Source organism: Hyla sarda, chromosome 5 (assembly GCF_029499605.1).
Source record: "Hyla sarda isolate aHylSar1 chromosome 5, aHylSar1.hap1, whole genome shotgun sequence".
NCBI classification, from domain to species: Eukaryota; Metazoa; Chordata; class Amphibia; order Anura; family Hylidae; genus Hyla; species Hyla sarda.
The window spans coordinates 238,100,843-238,116,320 of NC_079193.1; the positions used below are offsets into that span (position 1 = coordinate 238,100,843).

General features: G+C 40.4%; 1 protein-coding gene across 9 annotated transcripts in view; it reads right to left on the reverse strand.

Moving 5' to 3' along the window:
- The window catches only part of NFATC1 (nuclear factor of activated T cells 1), a 233,155-nt gene that overhangs the window by 113,270 nt on the left and 104,407 nt on the right, over window positions 1–15,478 (reverse strand). For 8 of the 9 annotated variants that reach the window (XM_056521378.1, XM_056521386.1, XM_056521380.1 and 5 more), the window contains exon 7: window positions 96–151. The exons of the other annotated variant lie outside the window; for it this stretch is intronic. In XM_056521378.1, coding sequence (XP_056377353.1) covers window positions 96–151 — 56 coding nt within the window. The remainder of the gene's footprint in view (window positions 1–95; window positions 152–15,478) is intronic. 9 annotated transcript variants of the gene reach the window in all.

Here is a 15,478-nt window from a genome sequence, read left to right on the forward strand (position 1 = left end):
TTTCTTATTCGAAATGATCAACTGACTGTGGGATGGAATTCCCCATTAACACTGACAACCATATGTGATTTTAAAAATAAATAAATGATACTCACAGGCTTGAACATTTCTTTGTCCGTCTTGGCTTCCATTTCCCAGACATGATGACCATCTAAAACAAAAAAATGTAATCTCATTTTGTATATTGATTATACAATGGTTATGATAGTTTTATTGCTGGGTTTATCCAGTTAAAAAAAAATGTGGCCTATGCCTAGTATAGAACATCAATATCAGATTGGTCCAGCTCCAAACCGTCCCTCCTGTTGATCAGCCGTTTGTAGGGCTATGATGCCTGTACGTGTGTGTACTGTGGCCTCTTCATTCTTTCATGCTTCATGTTGCACCACAATATAACTGTTGTTCAATTCCAGTAACAGGAATACAGTGCCATATCATGCATGGTCACTATAAATGTGATGACAGCTGATCAGCAGCAAAGCCAAGAGTCATACTCTCACCAATGTAATATGGATGGCCTATTCTAAGGATAGGCCATCAATTCTAAATAACTCGATAACCGCTTTCATTTAACGAATGTATATGTATATTATGTAGTGTGTATTATGTACTTAAGATTAATATTGCATTGTACTTTTATGTACTGTAATGGCATCTGAACTAAGGCTATAAAAAAAAAAGTCTGAAATAAAAGGCAATTTAAGAAAAATTATTTTGCTGTAATTCTGTACTTTTTTGTTTGCAAAGTTGAAGACATCAACACACCGCATACCTTTAGGTAAAACTTTTTTTTCCAGGTTTTGGAAATGTCCTTTGGCACAAACTAAGGTATGAACTCATTTAAGAAAAGGGATCTCTGTTATGTCATCTTTTCCATTATCATGCGATGCTGCTTTGAGTGGAATGTATTTCCTTCTTCAGCCTTTCATTTAAATTTTTTAGCAGTAAAGTGCATTTTTCTACTATCTGATATTCGAACGAACAATTCGTGAACAATGCAACCTCAGGGTGACTAAAAGTTCTAGTAACTTTTGCATAGTGGAAACAATTTAACATAGTTCAGGGAATTCCCTTCTCCATCTCCAAACTATTAGAGAAACAGTATTACATTTTTATTTTCAGCTCCCTGTATGTCCATTTTTCAAAGTCACAAATGTGACAGCCAAAACTACAGAAGCAGTCATGTTTTGATAGGGGATGCCAGTGTAACAGCTTGAATATACAAACTCATTGACAGATATTTATTTTGTGGAAGCTTAATGCTCACAGATAAAAGCGTTAATAATTCCCAAAGAGACATAACAATTACAGTGAAACCTCATTGAGACGACCATGCAAGGCTTCATAAAAAGTTGGCATCTAGAAAGGTGGTATTCTCAAAGAATGCATAATAAGTGAGGAACTGAAAGTTTGTCACAGAAAGTCTGGTCTGGGTAGAAGTTGATCTTCTCAAAGAGGTGGCTTTTAACTGTACATGATATAATAATTTCAGTACTAGGCCATCAATATTAGATAATTGAGGTCCAACTTCTTGTTCTTCCCCGATAATCTGTTTGTAGCCGCTGCAGCGCTCTTGTGCATCACTATGCTTATAGTAAGGGTGGTGAATGGAACAGCAGTGTTGCTTTCTTCACTTGAATGGAGCAACACTGTAGTTCCCTGTACTGCTGCTATGAATAGTACAGCAATGCAAGTATGAGTGCAAGTAAATATTGAAGAAGCTGAGGTGCTTACACAGATTATACAGAGCTGATCAGTGGGGTATAAGGAAGTCACATCTATGATTAGCTTGAGATAACATGGCAGAGTGGTCATATGTCCTTATGTCCTTAAGGAGCCCATAGTTCGAGCAGCATAAAACTATTGACCGGCTCTCTTTAAAGTGTACCTGTCATTAACAAAACCTTTTGATATAATGTAGATAATACTATTATATGTAGATTTGTAATATACATTGATTACATTTTTTTTATATTTTTGGGTGAAAAAATGCTGTCCCTGCAGCTATTGCCCTGCAGGACTTGTGGGTGGGACAAGCAGGACTTGTCGGTCATCCTGCTGTGTGAGCCAGGAGCGTGTCATAGAGCCTCACTACACTGAGCCCTGCTTGTCCTCAGTGTACAGAGCCCTTCTTGTCCTCAGTGAACAGAGCCCTGCTTGTCCTCAGTGTACAGAGCCCTGCTTGTCCTCACTGCACGGAGCCCTGCTTGTCCTCACTGCACGGAGCCTTGCTTGTCCTCACTGCACGGAGCCCTGCTTGTCCTCACTGCACGGAGCCCTGCTTGTCCTCAGTGCACGGAGCCCTGCTTGTCCTCAGTGCATGGAGCCCTGCTTGTCCTCAGTGCACGGAGCCCTGCTTGTCCTCAGTGTACTGAGCCCTGCTTGTCCTCAGTGCACAGAGCCCTGATTGTCCTCAGTGTACAGAGCCCTGCTTGTCCTCAGTGTACAGAGCCCTGATTGTCCTCAGTGCACAGAGCCCTGATTGTCCTCAGTGTACAGAGCCCTGCTTGTCCTCAGTGTACAGAGCCCTGCTTGTCCTCAGTGCACGGAGCCCTGCTTGTCCTCAGTGCATGGAGCTCTGCTTGTCTGCCCACCCTTCCTGTATTTCGATTCCTCACAGAGACACACAGATAACAGCTGTGACAAAAATATACAAATTTTTTTTAACCAATGTATATTACAAATATACATATAATGGTATTATCCACATTTTATAAAAAGTTTTCATTAAGGACTTTAAAGTATGTTTATTTGCATTTTTCTATATTTTGGTTTCAAAATAGTTAGGACTCACATTTCTGCATGTCCATTGTTTAAAATATGTCTTGCATTTGGCTATTACAGTCATGGCCATAAATGTTGGCACCCCTGAAGTATTTCTCACAGAAAAGTATTGCAGTTACACATGTTTTGCTATACACATGTTTATTCCCTTTGTGTTTATTGGAACTACACCAAAAAAGGGAGGAAAAAAAGCAAATTGGACATAATGTCACACCAAACTCTAAAAATGGGCTGGACAAAATTATTGGCACCCTTTCAAAATTGTGGATGAATATGATTGTTTAACCCCTTAAGGACCGAGCCCTTTTTCACCTTAAGGACCGGAGCGTTTTTTGCAATTCTGACCACTGTCACTTTAAACATTAATAACTCTGGAATGCTTTTAGTTATCATTCTGATTCCGAGATTGTTTTTTCGTGACATATTCTACTTTAACTTAGTGGTAAAATTTTATGGTAACTTGCATCCTTTCTTGGTGAAAAATCCCAAAATTTGATGAAAAAAATGAAAATTTTGCATTTTTCTAACTTTGAAGCTCTCTGCTTGTAAGGAAAATGGATATTCAAAATAATTTTTTTTTTTGGTTCACATATACAATATGTCTACTTTATGTTTGCGTCATAAAATTTATGAGTTTTTACTTTTGGAAGACACCAGAGGGCTTCAAAGTTCAGCAGCAATTTTGAAATTTTTCACAAAATTTTCAAACTCGCTATTTTTCATGGACCAGTTCAGGTTTGAAGTGGATTTGAAGGGTCTTCAAATTAGAAATACCCCATAAATGACCCCATTATAAAAACTACACCCCCCAAAGTATTCAAAATGACATTCAATAAGTGTATTAACCCTTTAGGTGTTTCACAGGAATAGCAGCAAAGTGAAGGAGAAAATTCAAAATCTTCATTTTTTACACTCGCATGTTCTTGTAGACCCAATTTTTGAATTTTTGCAAGGGGTAAAAAGGAGAAAATTTTTACTTGTATTTGAAACCCAATTTCTCTCGAGTAAGCACATACCTCATATGTCTATGTTAATTGTTCGGCGGGCGCAGTAGAGGGCTCAGAAGGGAAGGAGCGACAAATGGTTTTTGGGGGGCATGTCACCTTTAGGGAGCCCCTATGGTGCCAGGACAGCAAAAAAACACACATGGCATACCATTTTGGAAACTAGACCCCTCAGGGAACGTAACAAGGGGTAAAGTGAACCTTAATACCCCACAGGTGTTTCCCGACTTTTGCATATGTAAAAAAAATATTTTTTTTTAACCTAAAATGCTTGATTTCCCAAAAATTTTCCATTTTTAAAAAGTGTAATAGCAGAAAATACCCCCCAAAATTTGAAGCCCAATTTCTCCCGATTCAGAAAACACCCCATATGGGGGTGAAAAGTGCTCTGCTGGCGCACTACAGGTCTCAGAAGAGAAGGAGTCACATTTGGCTTTTTGAAAGCAAATTTTGCTCTGGGGGCATGCCGCATTTAGGAAGCCCCTATGGTGCCAGGACAGCAAAAATACACACATGGCATACCATTTTGGAAACTAGACCCCTCGGGGAACGTAACAAGGGGTTAAGTGAACCTTTATACTCCACAGGTGTTTCAGGACTTTTGTATATGTAAAAAAAAAAATTTTTTTTTACCTAAAATGCCTGTTTTCCCAAAAATTTTACATTTTTAAAAAAGGTAATAGCAGAAAATATCCGCCAAAATTTGAAGCCCAATTTCTCCCGAGTACGGCGATACCCCATATGTGTCCCTAAACTGTTGCCTTGAAATACGACAGGGCTCCAAAGTGAGAGCGCCATGCGCATTTGAGGACTAAATTAGGGACTTGCATAGGGGTGGACATAGGGGTATTCTATGCCAGTGATTCCCAAACAGGGTGCCTCCAGCTGTTGTAAAACTCCCAGCATGCCTGGACAGTCAGTGGCTATCTGGCAATACTGGGAGTAGTTGTTTGCAACAGCTGGAGGCTCCGTTCTGGAAACCGTGGCGTCCCAGACGTTTTTCATTTTTATTGGGGAGGGGAGGGGGGTTGTATAGGGGTATGTGTATATGTAGTGTTTTTTACTTTTTATTTTATTTTGTGTTAGTGTAGTGTTTTTAGGGTACAGTTGCACGGTCGGGGGTTCACAGTAGTTTCTCGCTGGCAGTTTGAGCAGCGGCAGAAAATTTGCTGCAGCTCAAACTTGCAGCCAGATACTTACTGTAATCCTCCGCCCATGTGAGTGTAACCTGTACATTCACATTGGGGGGGGGGGGGGGGGAACATCCAGCTGGTGCAAAACTACAACTCCCAGCATGGACGGTCTATCAGTGCATGCTGGGAGTTGTAGTTTTGCAACAGCTGGAGACACACAGGTTGTGAAACACCGAGTTTGGTAACAAACTCAGTGTTTTGCAACCAGTGTGCCTTCAGCTGTTGCAAAAGCTACAACCCCCAGCATGTACGGACAGCGGAAGGGCATGCTGGGTCTTGTAGTTATGCAACAGCCGGAGGCATACTACATTGGCTGGGGATGCTGGGGATTGTAGTTATGCAACAGCTGGAGACACACTGGTTTACTACTTAACTCAGTGTGCCTTCAGCTGTTGCAAAACTACAACTCTCAGCAGTCACCGACAGCCAACGGGCATGCTGGGAGTTGTAGTTATGCAACCACCAGATGCACCACTACAACTCCCAGCATGCACTTGAGCTGTTTGTGCAAGCTGGGAGTTGTAGTTACACAACAGCTGAAGGTACACTTTTCCATAGAAAGAATGTGCCTCCAGCTGTTGCAAAACTACAAGTCCCAGCATGCCCATAAGGGCATGCTGGGAGTTGTGGCGGTCTGCCTCCTGCTGTTGCATAACTACAGCTCCCAGCATGCCCTTGTTGCATGCTGGGAGCTGTTGCTAAGCAACAGCAGGAGGCTGTCACTCACCTCCAACGATCCTCGCTGCACAGGTCAGTCCCTCGTCGTCTCCGCCGCCGCCGCTGCTCCTGGGGCCCCGATCCCAACAGGGACGCCGGGGATCGGGGTCCCCAGCACCGGGGGTCGTCTTCCCGCACCCGCTCACGTCCTCCGGAAGAGGGGCGGAGCGGGTTGCGGGAGTGACACCCGCAGCAGGCGCCCTGATTGGTCGGCCGGTAATCCGGCCGACGAATCAGGGCGATCGTGAGGTGGCACCAGTGCCACCTCACCCCTGCTGGCTCTGGCTGTTCGGGGCCGTCTCTGACGGCCCCGATCAGCCAGTAATTTCGGGTCATCGGGTCACTGGAGACCCGATTGACCCGGAATCCGCCGCAGATCGCTGGACTGAATTGTCCAGCGATCTGCGGCAATCGCCGACATGGGGGGACATAATGACCCCCCTGGGCGATATGCCGGGATGCCTGCTGAACGATTTCAGCAGGCATCCGGCCCCGGCTCCCCTCCGGCTAGCGGTGGGGGCCGGAAATGCTCAGGGGGTATCCATACGCCCTCGGTCCTTAAGGACGTGGAAACGGGGGCGTATGGATACGCCCTATGTCCTTAAGGGGTTAAAGCATGTGATGCTCCTTTAAACTCACATGGGGCCAGTAACGTGTGGGCAATATAAAAATCACATCTGAAAGCAGATAAAAAGGAGATACGTTCACTTAGTCTTTGCATTGTATGTCTATGTGTGCCACATTAAGCATGGACAACAGAAAGAGAAGAGAACTGTCTTAGGACTTGAGAACCAAAATTGTGGAAAAATATCAACAATCTCAAGGTTACAAGTCCATCTCCAGAGATCTAGATTTGCCTTTGTCCACAGTGCACAACATTATCAAGAAGTTTGCAACCCATGGCACTGTAGCTAATCTCCCTGGGAGTGGACGGAAGAGAAAAATCCATGATAGTCCGGATGGTGGATAAGCAGCCCCAAACAAGTTCCAAAGGTATTCAAGCTGTCCTGCAGGCTCAGGGAGCATCAGTGTCAGCGCAAACTATCCGTCGACATTTAAATGAAATGAAACGCTATGGCAGGAGACCCTGGAGGACCCCACTGCTGACACAGAGACATAAAAAAAAAGCAAGACTACATTTTGCCAAAATGAACTTCAGTAAGCCAAAATCCTTCTGGAAAAACGTTTGGGGACAAATGAGACCAAGATAGAGATTTTTGGTAAAGCACATCATTCTACTGTTTACTGAAAACGGAATGAGGCCTACAAAAAAAAGAACACAGTACCTACAGTGAAATATGGTGGAGGTTCAATTATGTTTTGGGGTTGTTTTGCTGCCTCTGGAACTAGGCATCATGAAATTTGAGGATTACCAACAGATTTTGGGTCGCACTGTACAGCCCAGTGTCAGAAAGCTGGGTTTGTGTCCGACATCTTGAGTCTTCCAGCAGGACAATGACCCCAAACATATGTCAAAAAGCACCCAGAAATGAATGGCAACAAAGCGCTGGAGAGTCCTGAAGTGGCCAGCAATGAGTCCAGATCTAAATCCCATTGAACACTTAAAACTGCTGTTGGGAAAAGGCACCCTTCCAATAAGAGAGACCTGGAGCAGTTAGCAAAGGAAAAGTGGTCCAACAATCGGGCTGAGAGGTGTGAGATGCTTGATGGTTATAGGAAGCGACTGATTTCAGTTATTTTTTCCATGTGGGTGTGCATCCAAATATTAAGTTAAGGGTGCCAATAATTTTGTCCAGCCCATTTTTGGAGTTTGGTGAGACATTATGTCAAATTAGCTTTTTTCCCTCCCTTTTTTGGTTTAGTTCAAATACACACAAAGGGAATAAACATGTGTATAGCAAAACATGTGTTACTACAATCCTTTTCTGTGAAAAATACTTCATTTTCTAGAAAAATGTCAGGGGTGCCAACATTTACGCCCATGACTGTATATCTTGACTAGTGGGTTGTCTTGTCATTATGACCTATTAGGACATATAGACTTCATAAAAGGAGTTTTCTGTTCTATGTGTTAGAAGGGCTTCTGTGGACCTTGCATGTCCATGTATTACATGGATAACCATTTATTTCAATAGTGGTATGAAATGCTACATTACTCCTACAGGAGAGACTTGTGCTGGCTTTCTTCACTGTTAATAACTGATCGCTGGGAAGTAGGAAGGCCAGGCCAATGCTGATCACAATTCTGACTCAAATAGGAATTGTTTGGATGGGACAACTCCTTAAATTTTTGGATGTCCCCAAATAAAGGAAAATGTTAATTGATAGCCAATGCTTAAGTTTCCTCTGTAATAAGACTATACTTTTCCAAGGCTTAGTACAAACCAACGTATCTAGTAAACTATATCAGATCAAAAGTGATCACTTATTGTTCAAAAATTTCAAGATTAAAGAAAAAACTACTCAAAGTAAATTATTCTTTTTTTTTTGTTTTTTTGTTATAACTAATTTCATTTCCACAATCCTTGCCTGGTGAATGATACCTGTTGCACCAGTAGTTTGACATACTAGAGATCAGATGTCAGAGCACTGCAGAGCAACTGCTTTTGAATATGTATGTCAGCATACAGGCTTGGCAATGCAAATATTAGTTATTTTGAACTTGACCGCACAGCCTTTGCATGCTTAAAAAAAAAAAAAAAAGTATCTCAAGAGCTCTTAGTGAAAGCCCTTTTTGTTCAGCATCCAGTCTCACGCCCCATACATATAGACATTTCACATACAGAGCAACCTGATTTATTGCAAATGTCTGAAATAATCATATTTTGTGTACAGAAGTCTCTTTGTGCAAGAAATCTGTTTCAAACAGGACTCAGGTATTTGTGTTAGCTTAGAAACATTCGGGTCGTTTGCATTCTCAGGCAAATCGATTTGCAGTTCTCAGCTTAAAGAGGCTTGCTTTTCTTGTGATGAAGTGCGGACTTTTCATTTTTCTTATTTTACACTCCTACGTTGCCTAAATCTCAAAGCTATTAACAAAAATCGAATAGGTTTTGCAGTGGTTGGGGGAAAAAACTGTATGTTGTGCCAGTATCCAAATCTTCCTAGCAGTAGTTTATATTAGGTCTGCCAGAACTAAACAGAACAAAACTTTAAGGGCTTCTGGGGATCACTGCTCAAATTTATATACCAGATGTTTTTTTTTTCTAAGCATTGGCAAAATGGGTTCTATTTCTTCTGTCTAGGATCCATGGGACATACTTCTAAAAGAGATCTAAATAGATGTTGCCCCTTTTTATAAGAGACTGTAGCTCATCCATTTAATTGATACACTGAGGGTCATTAACCCCTTAACGATTCAGCCTGCTTGGGCCTTAACCCCTTGAAGACACAGCCAATTTTAATTTTTGTGTTTTTATTTTTTCATCCTCATCTTCTAAGAGCCATAACTCTTTCAATTTTCAATATACACAGCTATATGAGGGCTTGTTATTTGGGGGACTAATTGTATGTTGTAATGACACCTTTTATTTGACCATAAAATAAAAGGAAAATTATTTTTTACCCTGTTCAATGTGTGGTAAAATTGACAGGTTTTCTGTACTCCTCATATTGGTAGAATTCCAACAATAACCTATTTGTAAAATTTCCATCATGTCTTATTACTTAAAATTTTTTTTTTTACTTTTAAGAAAAATGAATTATTTAAATTGTCATTTTTTTCACCCCTATAACTTTTTACTTTTTTTTACGTTGATGCATTAACCTTGTATGGGGCCTAACTTTTGCTCCATAATCTATAGGTTTTATTGGTAAAATGTTGGCGTTTTGATCAGACTTTTTGATTGCTTTTTATTCCATTTTTTGTGGAGTGTTTCACATTTACACCATTCACCATGTGGATATATTAACGTAATCTTTTTTATAGTTCCGCATGTGGCAAAAATGTTTATGGTTTGAAAAAAGGGGGAAAGGAGGGGGGGGGATTTTTACATTTGTCTTAAGATTTTTTAAGTCCCATTGAGCAATAATTAGTATCCTTTTCAATTCAATGCATTGCAATTGCCACTGCATTGCTATTGCATTGAACAGAAGATCTGTTTTGACATACCTTTATGACCTTCGAAAGGCCTTGGGCTGTCAAGACAACTGATCGCCTCCCCGCAATCTCAGACATGTCAAAAAGTTTGATTGGTTAGGGTCCGGGTGTTCAAATCTCAAACGGTTGCTAGAATGAGTTGGGTGAAGTGCTCGGCTGATCTGTCTCCTGGAGCGAAACAGGGAAGGAAGTGCTCAGCCAAACATGTCTTCGGGCTTGTTCTAGAGATTGGTCAAGGTCTAAACACTCAGACCTCAAACGATCAAAACTTTTGACATATCTTTATGACATGTCTAAAGTTTTGTTAAATGACAGTTACTTTTTAATTTATTGGTTATTTCCAGTGAGAAAATAACTATTTGATTAGCTATGAAAACACAATAAATAAAATTAATTTGATGTTGTACTGTCATTCCTCTGGAGTTTTCCAACTAATTTGTTCACAAATAGATAAAGAACAATATTCATAGAACTAAACTTAGCTAACTTCAATGTATCTTTGTAGCAATTGTGCCTAGTATTACAAATCACTACAGCTTCGTCCCATTAAAGTGAATGGAGCTGTAATATCAGACATCAGAGTATGCAGAGTTGTTCCCTGCAATGAAGCAAGCACCACAGCCAAGAGCCAGACCCAGACCCCAACTGATCTAATATTCATGGCTGATCTTAAGGATATGCCATCAATAAGTCTCAGATAGTAGGGATCGACAGATTATCGGTTTGGCCGATATTATCGGCTGATATTCACGATTTTTGACATTATCAGTATCGGCAATTACGTTGCCGATATGCTGATAATGCCCAGCCCCCCCGGCCCGAGACCGCCCCATTGTCTCCCCCATCCCCGGTTTTATAATTACCTGTTCCCGGGATCTGCGCTACTTCTGGCTCCTGCGACGTCCTGCGCTATTGCGAGTGACATCCTCAACGCGACGTCACCGTCAGTGCGCACAGTGACAGCTCAGGACGCCGCCGGAGCCAGAAGTAGCGCAGACCCCAGGCCCCGGGAACAGCTAATAAAGGTAATAAAACCGGGGATGGGGAAGGCAATGGGGCAGCGGCGGTGGTTGGACTAGGGAGGACTCCAGGACAGGCAGGGGGAGAGTAGCGGGTGGCAGTGGCGGTCTTTGGCCCCGCAAAAGCAGCTGCAGTTCATTGATTCAAAGCGCCCACTTTAACTTATACCGGAATATCGGTATAAGTTATCGGCTATCAGCCTCAAAGTTAACATATTATCGGTATCGGCCCTAAAAAATCAACATCAGTCGATCCCTATCAGATAGCATATTTAAAGATTAAATTAGCAATTCCCTAATTAAAGATAGTGACAGATCAACATTTACACATCATTTGTATGTTCTTCCATTGTTTACATTTGTTTCCTTTCATAATTCCATGCTGATATGGAAGATATATTTTATAGGTATTGCCCCCTGTATATAAACTCAACAATGGCCAGTTCACATTTTTATACAATAAAAATAAATGAAAAATATAATGGTAATTATAAAACTTCAGCTATATCCCCTGATCAGATACAGTATACTTTCATACAATGCTAAGTCAACATGCCTATGTATAGACAGGGAAATTCATACTACTATAAAGAATACATAATTTAAAACTGAAGTTGGAATTGTTTAAAATACTATTGTTAAATGCACTTAGACTTCCAGTCATCTAAATTACTCTTAATATGTTTTGATCTTGTGCAAATTATTTTTCTTGGCTGGGTTCCAAGACACCACATTTTTTTTTAGTGCTTATAAGAGGGATACATGCTAAAAAACGAATTTCTATCTCATAATCCAGAAGTTTACAAAATTAAAACCTGAACTCTGTTTAGTCTTTTGTCAGTATTCTGGAAGCCAACAAGAAATAGTTTTCATTTCTGTAAGGGATTCTTTTGAGAATATCCAGAACCTTACAGTTATAAAAAAGAGTAGTCTACTCATTAAGAAGTAGTGCCATTTTATTTAAGAAAAACATAAGAAGCAGGAGCTGCTACGATACAGACGTAGATGAAGAAAAAAAACTTAGACAATTCCTCATATTACGTCTAGAAAACCAACAGGGAAATCTCAACGCCTATGAACTGGGAGCAAGTCCAGGAGGGAAACCTTAGACCACTACGTCAGCCCCTTACTGTAAACATGTTTTGCAGAATTGCACACAAATTCTGAAAAAAAGGTACTAGAGCAATTTGCGGGGGCCCGTTTATAAAAATGACCTTACTGAACAGTAAAAGCATTTAGTTTTGTTGCCCATGTATATTTTGCAGCCCACAATCTCAATGGGATAACCTTTTTTTCACTAGGATATGCCTGAGGACACATAAGCCACAGAAGTTTCCATTGTATGTCTGCCACATCTGCTCTAATGGGGAGGAGCTTTGCTAGAAATACGCTCAGACATTTGGATTCAGCTCATGAGCTATTACTCTAAACTGCATTAGCTGTGCAGGAAAAATAACATTCTAACATTTAATGAAGCTTAGTTAAATTTATTACTGCGATTCAAAAAAGCTCATTTAATTTAGTATTATGAAACAGTTACTTATTTTTCAGTTACTTAATGTATCTTGCTCATGTTGGTTGGCAGAAAGAAAAAAAATGCTATATTGTATTGGAGAGAAAGAATCACACAGCATTGTAGTCATCACTATCATCAAATAATTTCTCCAATAGAACAAACAATTCTTTCACAGTCCGAGTTTTGAATAAAATGGCATGCAATGGAATCTTTACTACATTAATGAGCCTGGCATAAAACACCTACATTATGGCAAGCCATTTTAGCAAAAAATACATTAGTATATCTTTGATTTAAAGCATACTAGTACTTACAAAATCATTTAAAAACCCGTAATGTAGGGGACAGGAAAGTGCAGTCATACACTTGCAGCCCTGTCCCTACCTACTTGGTGTCCCCGCCTTGGCGGCCCCAATTGGGCCATGGTCCCTTCGTCACTAAGTGCATAGGGACCTTGTCTAACAGGAGGGAGAATAGATTAACTAACCAAGTATGAACCAGTCAGGCATGTCAGGGACAGAGTAAGAACCATAACTGTAGTCAGAGCGGAGGAAAAAGCAAGGAAGTTGTGCCAAGGTAAAAGTCAGATACCAGAGAAAAGTCTGTAGCCAAGCCTGGGGTCAGATAACCAAGAGGGAACGACAAGAGTGAAAACATCAGTACAAGGGCAGAAACCAGTTAACCTTAAATAGGCTCTGTCAGATACAAAAACTTTTCATATGTTGTAAAGCATGCAAAACTAATAGGTTTTGCAATTGCTTTCATTAGAAAATTTTCAGTATTTCATACTGAAAAAGCCAGTCAAACAACTGCCCCCCCCCCCCCCCCGCCTGCTTGGACACATGCTAGTCCTGCTGTGTCCATGCATCATCACCTACATCATGGACACATTTCCTTGATTGACAGCTGCGAGCGCAGGGCTCACAGCTGGAGGAAAAATCCTCCCACTGTCAGCTTGTGTCCCGCTACTGTCAGTGAGGACAAGCTGGGAGTTGTTGTTTTGCTAATGGTAGGGGAGATGTGAGCAGACAGCATATTGAGGGACTGGGTGGAGACCTGCACAGTGAGGCCACGCCCCCTCCCTTTGGGAGGAATTCAGACTAGTGAGCTAAATTAAAAGTGTAAAAAAATAAATAAAAGGTGCTAGACACATAAAAATTAAATGTACATGGTCAGGATTAGGTACTGAGTGATGTATTAAAAAAATTTTTTTGGTTGGATCTGACGAGTACGCTTTAATGTAAATCAATAGACATTAGATTTGAAGTAACAAACACAAGAGTGGCTCTCATGGAAACAAAATCACAGGCATTTGTGGTCATTAGATGCCTGTTTAAATCTACCGCTGCTCAGGAAGCATGGAATGACAGAACTGAGCATCACTGACCCACTATCATTGGTTCCTGAGAGGCTAACCAGTCCTGCTGTGAGCAAGGCTGGTAGGCATAAATACATAAATACGCCATCAGTGCAGCCAGTCTCTGTATTTTCTGCTCAGTCTCAGTCAGATTCACAGACTGGTAAGGAGCATTCCCCAGCAGGCGTGACATCATCTGAAGTCATACAGGGGAGAACTTCCTCCCTCACTCTGCTACACACAGCTCAGAGCAGTTCAGTGTGTGAGATGAGCTGTGATTGGCTAAGGCTGCACCACCACCCCCTTCTCAGCACTCCAGACTGCATTTCCAGATTTTGGACTTCTGCCAGGCTAGCAGGAGTTCAAAGTCTCAGCTAGAGGTGGAGGAAATGTGCTCTGGATAAGTAGGGAGACACCTAGTAGCAGCTTTTTTTAACACAAATAAAACATAGTAAAACTTCATTTTTTTTAAACAAAGTATATTAGAAATATTTTTATTTAGCATACGGAGTGCAATAGCAAAAATTAGTTTTAATAAGAGGGCACATTTAAGGTCTGGCTACTTAAGTATTGTGTATCTAACTTGATCATGAGTAAAAACCATGACAATATATACATTGGTATTGATTGCAGCAACAGTGCTCCATGAATCCACAGGTTTTCATGCAGTTTATACAATATGTAAGCTTATATAAAATATTTACAATCTACAAATCAAACGTGATATAACATTGAATAGAAGACTTTACATATTTAGGCTATATCCATGAAAAAAATATATATATTTTCTATTTCTAGTAAAGGATTAAAAAAAAAAAAAAAACTGAAATTAGTTGTTACCCTACCCTACCCCTTCAATCCAAAGTAAATCATCGACTGGCAAAAATCCAAGTATGAAAAGTATATACATTTTTTCCAAATGCAAATAATTAAATTGCAGACATAACACAGCTGGAATGGTCATATGTCAAGCGTTAACTAAGTCAGACCTTTCTACAGAATATAAGTAGTTATAATCCTGCTCCTTTGCATTTGACAGTACGGATCTGCATCATGTGATGCTAAGGGGATAATTTCAATGAACACTGTTTAGACTGCACAAACCTTATGTTTCAGCTTACATCATGGCATGCACTGGCATCACTACTAGTGAAGCTCATAATTATTGTGCACCGAAATAGTAAATCGCTGCCTGCTTCTTTCGCACTGAAAGTAACTCAGGAATATCTAAAAACAATATAGATTACTCCAAAACATCATACCCTCTTCGTCCCACCCTTTTGTCTATTTTTGAAGGACTCTACACATGGGGTGCATAGTTTATAATTTTCATCTATCGAATATAATTTGTGTATTACCTGAGTAGATGGAAATTAGCACCACTACTGACTGCATGGTTCTACATTTTTCAATACACAGGGGTGTGGAAATTTTATAAAAAACTACTTGTCCACAGGACTAAAATGGAGCAAAATCTACTTGTCCCTCATGACGATCCACTTGTCCGGGCCAATTTTCGCTTTTACGCTCTCATTTTTTCCTCCTCGCCCTATAATAGCCATAAATACCGACTATAATGATACCTTTTAATTAACTTTTTTATTTCAATAATATTCTCTGAACCAAAATATATATATATATATTAGGTGAAGTGAAATTGAAATAGTAAAAGATAATTTTGCAGATTTGGTGGTTTTTCTTTTCTACGCCATTTACCGTGTGGTCAGATAACATGTTGGTTTCACACTTTAGGTCGGCCTGATTACAGCAATACCAGATTTGTATAGTTTACGTCATGTTTTACTCATTTAAAAAAAATTCTGAATTC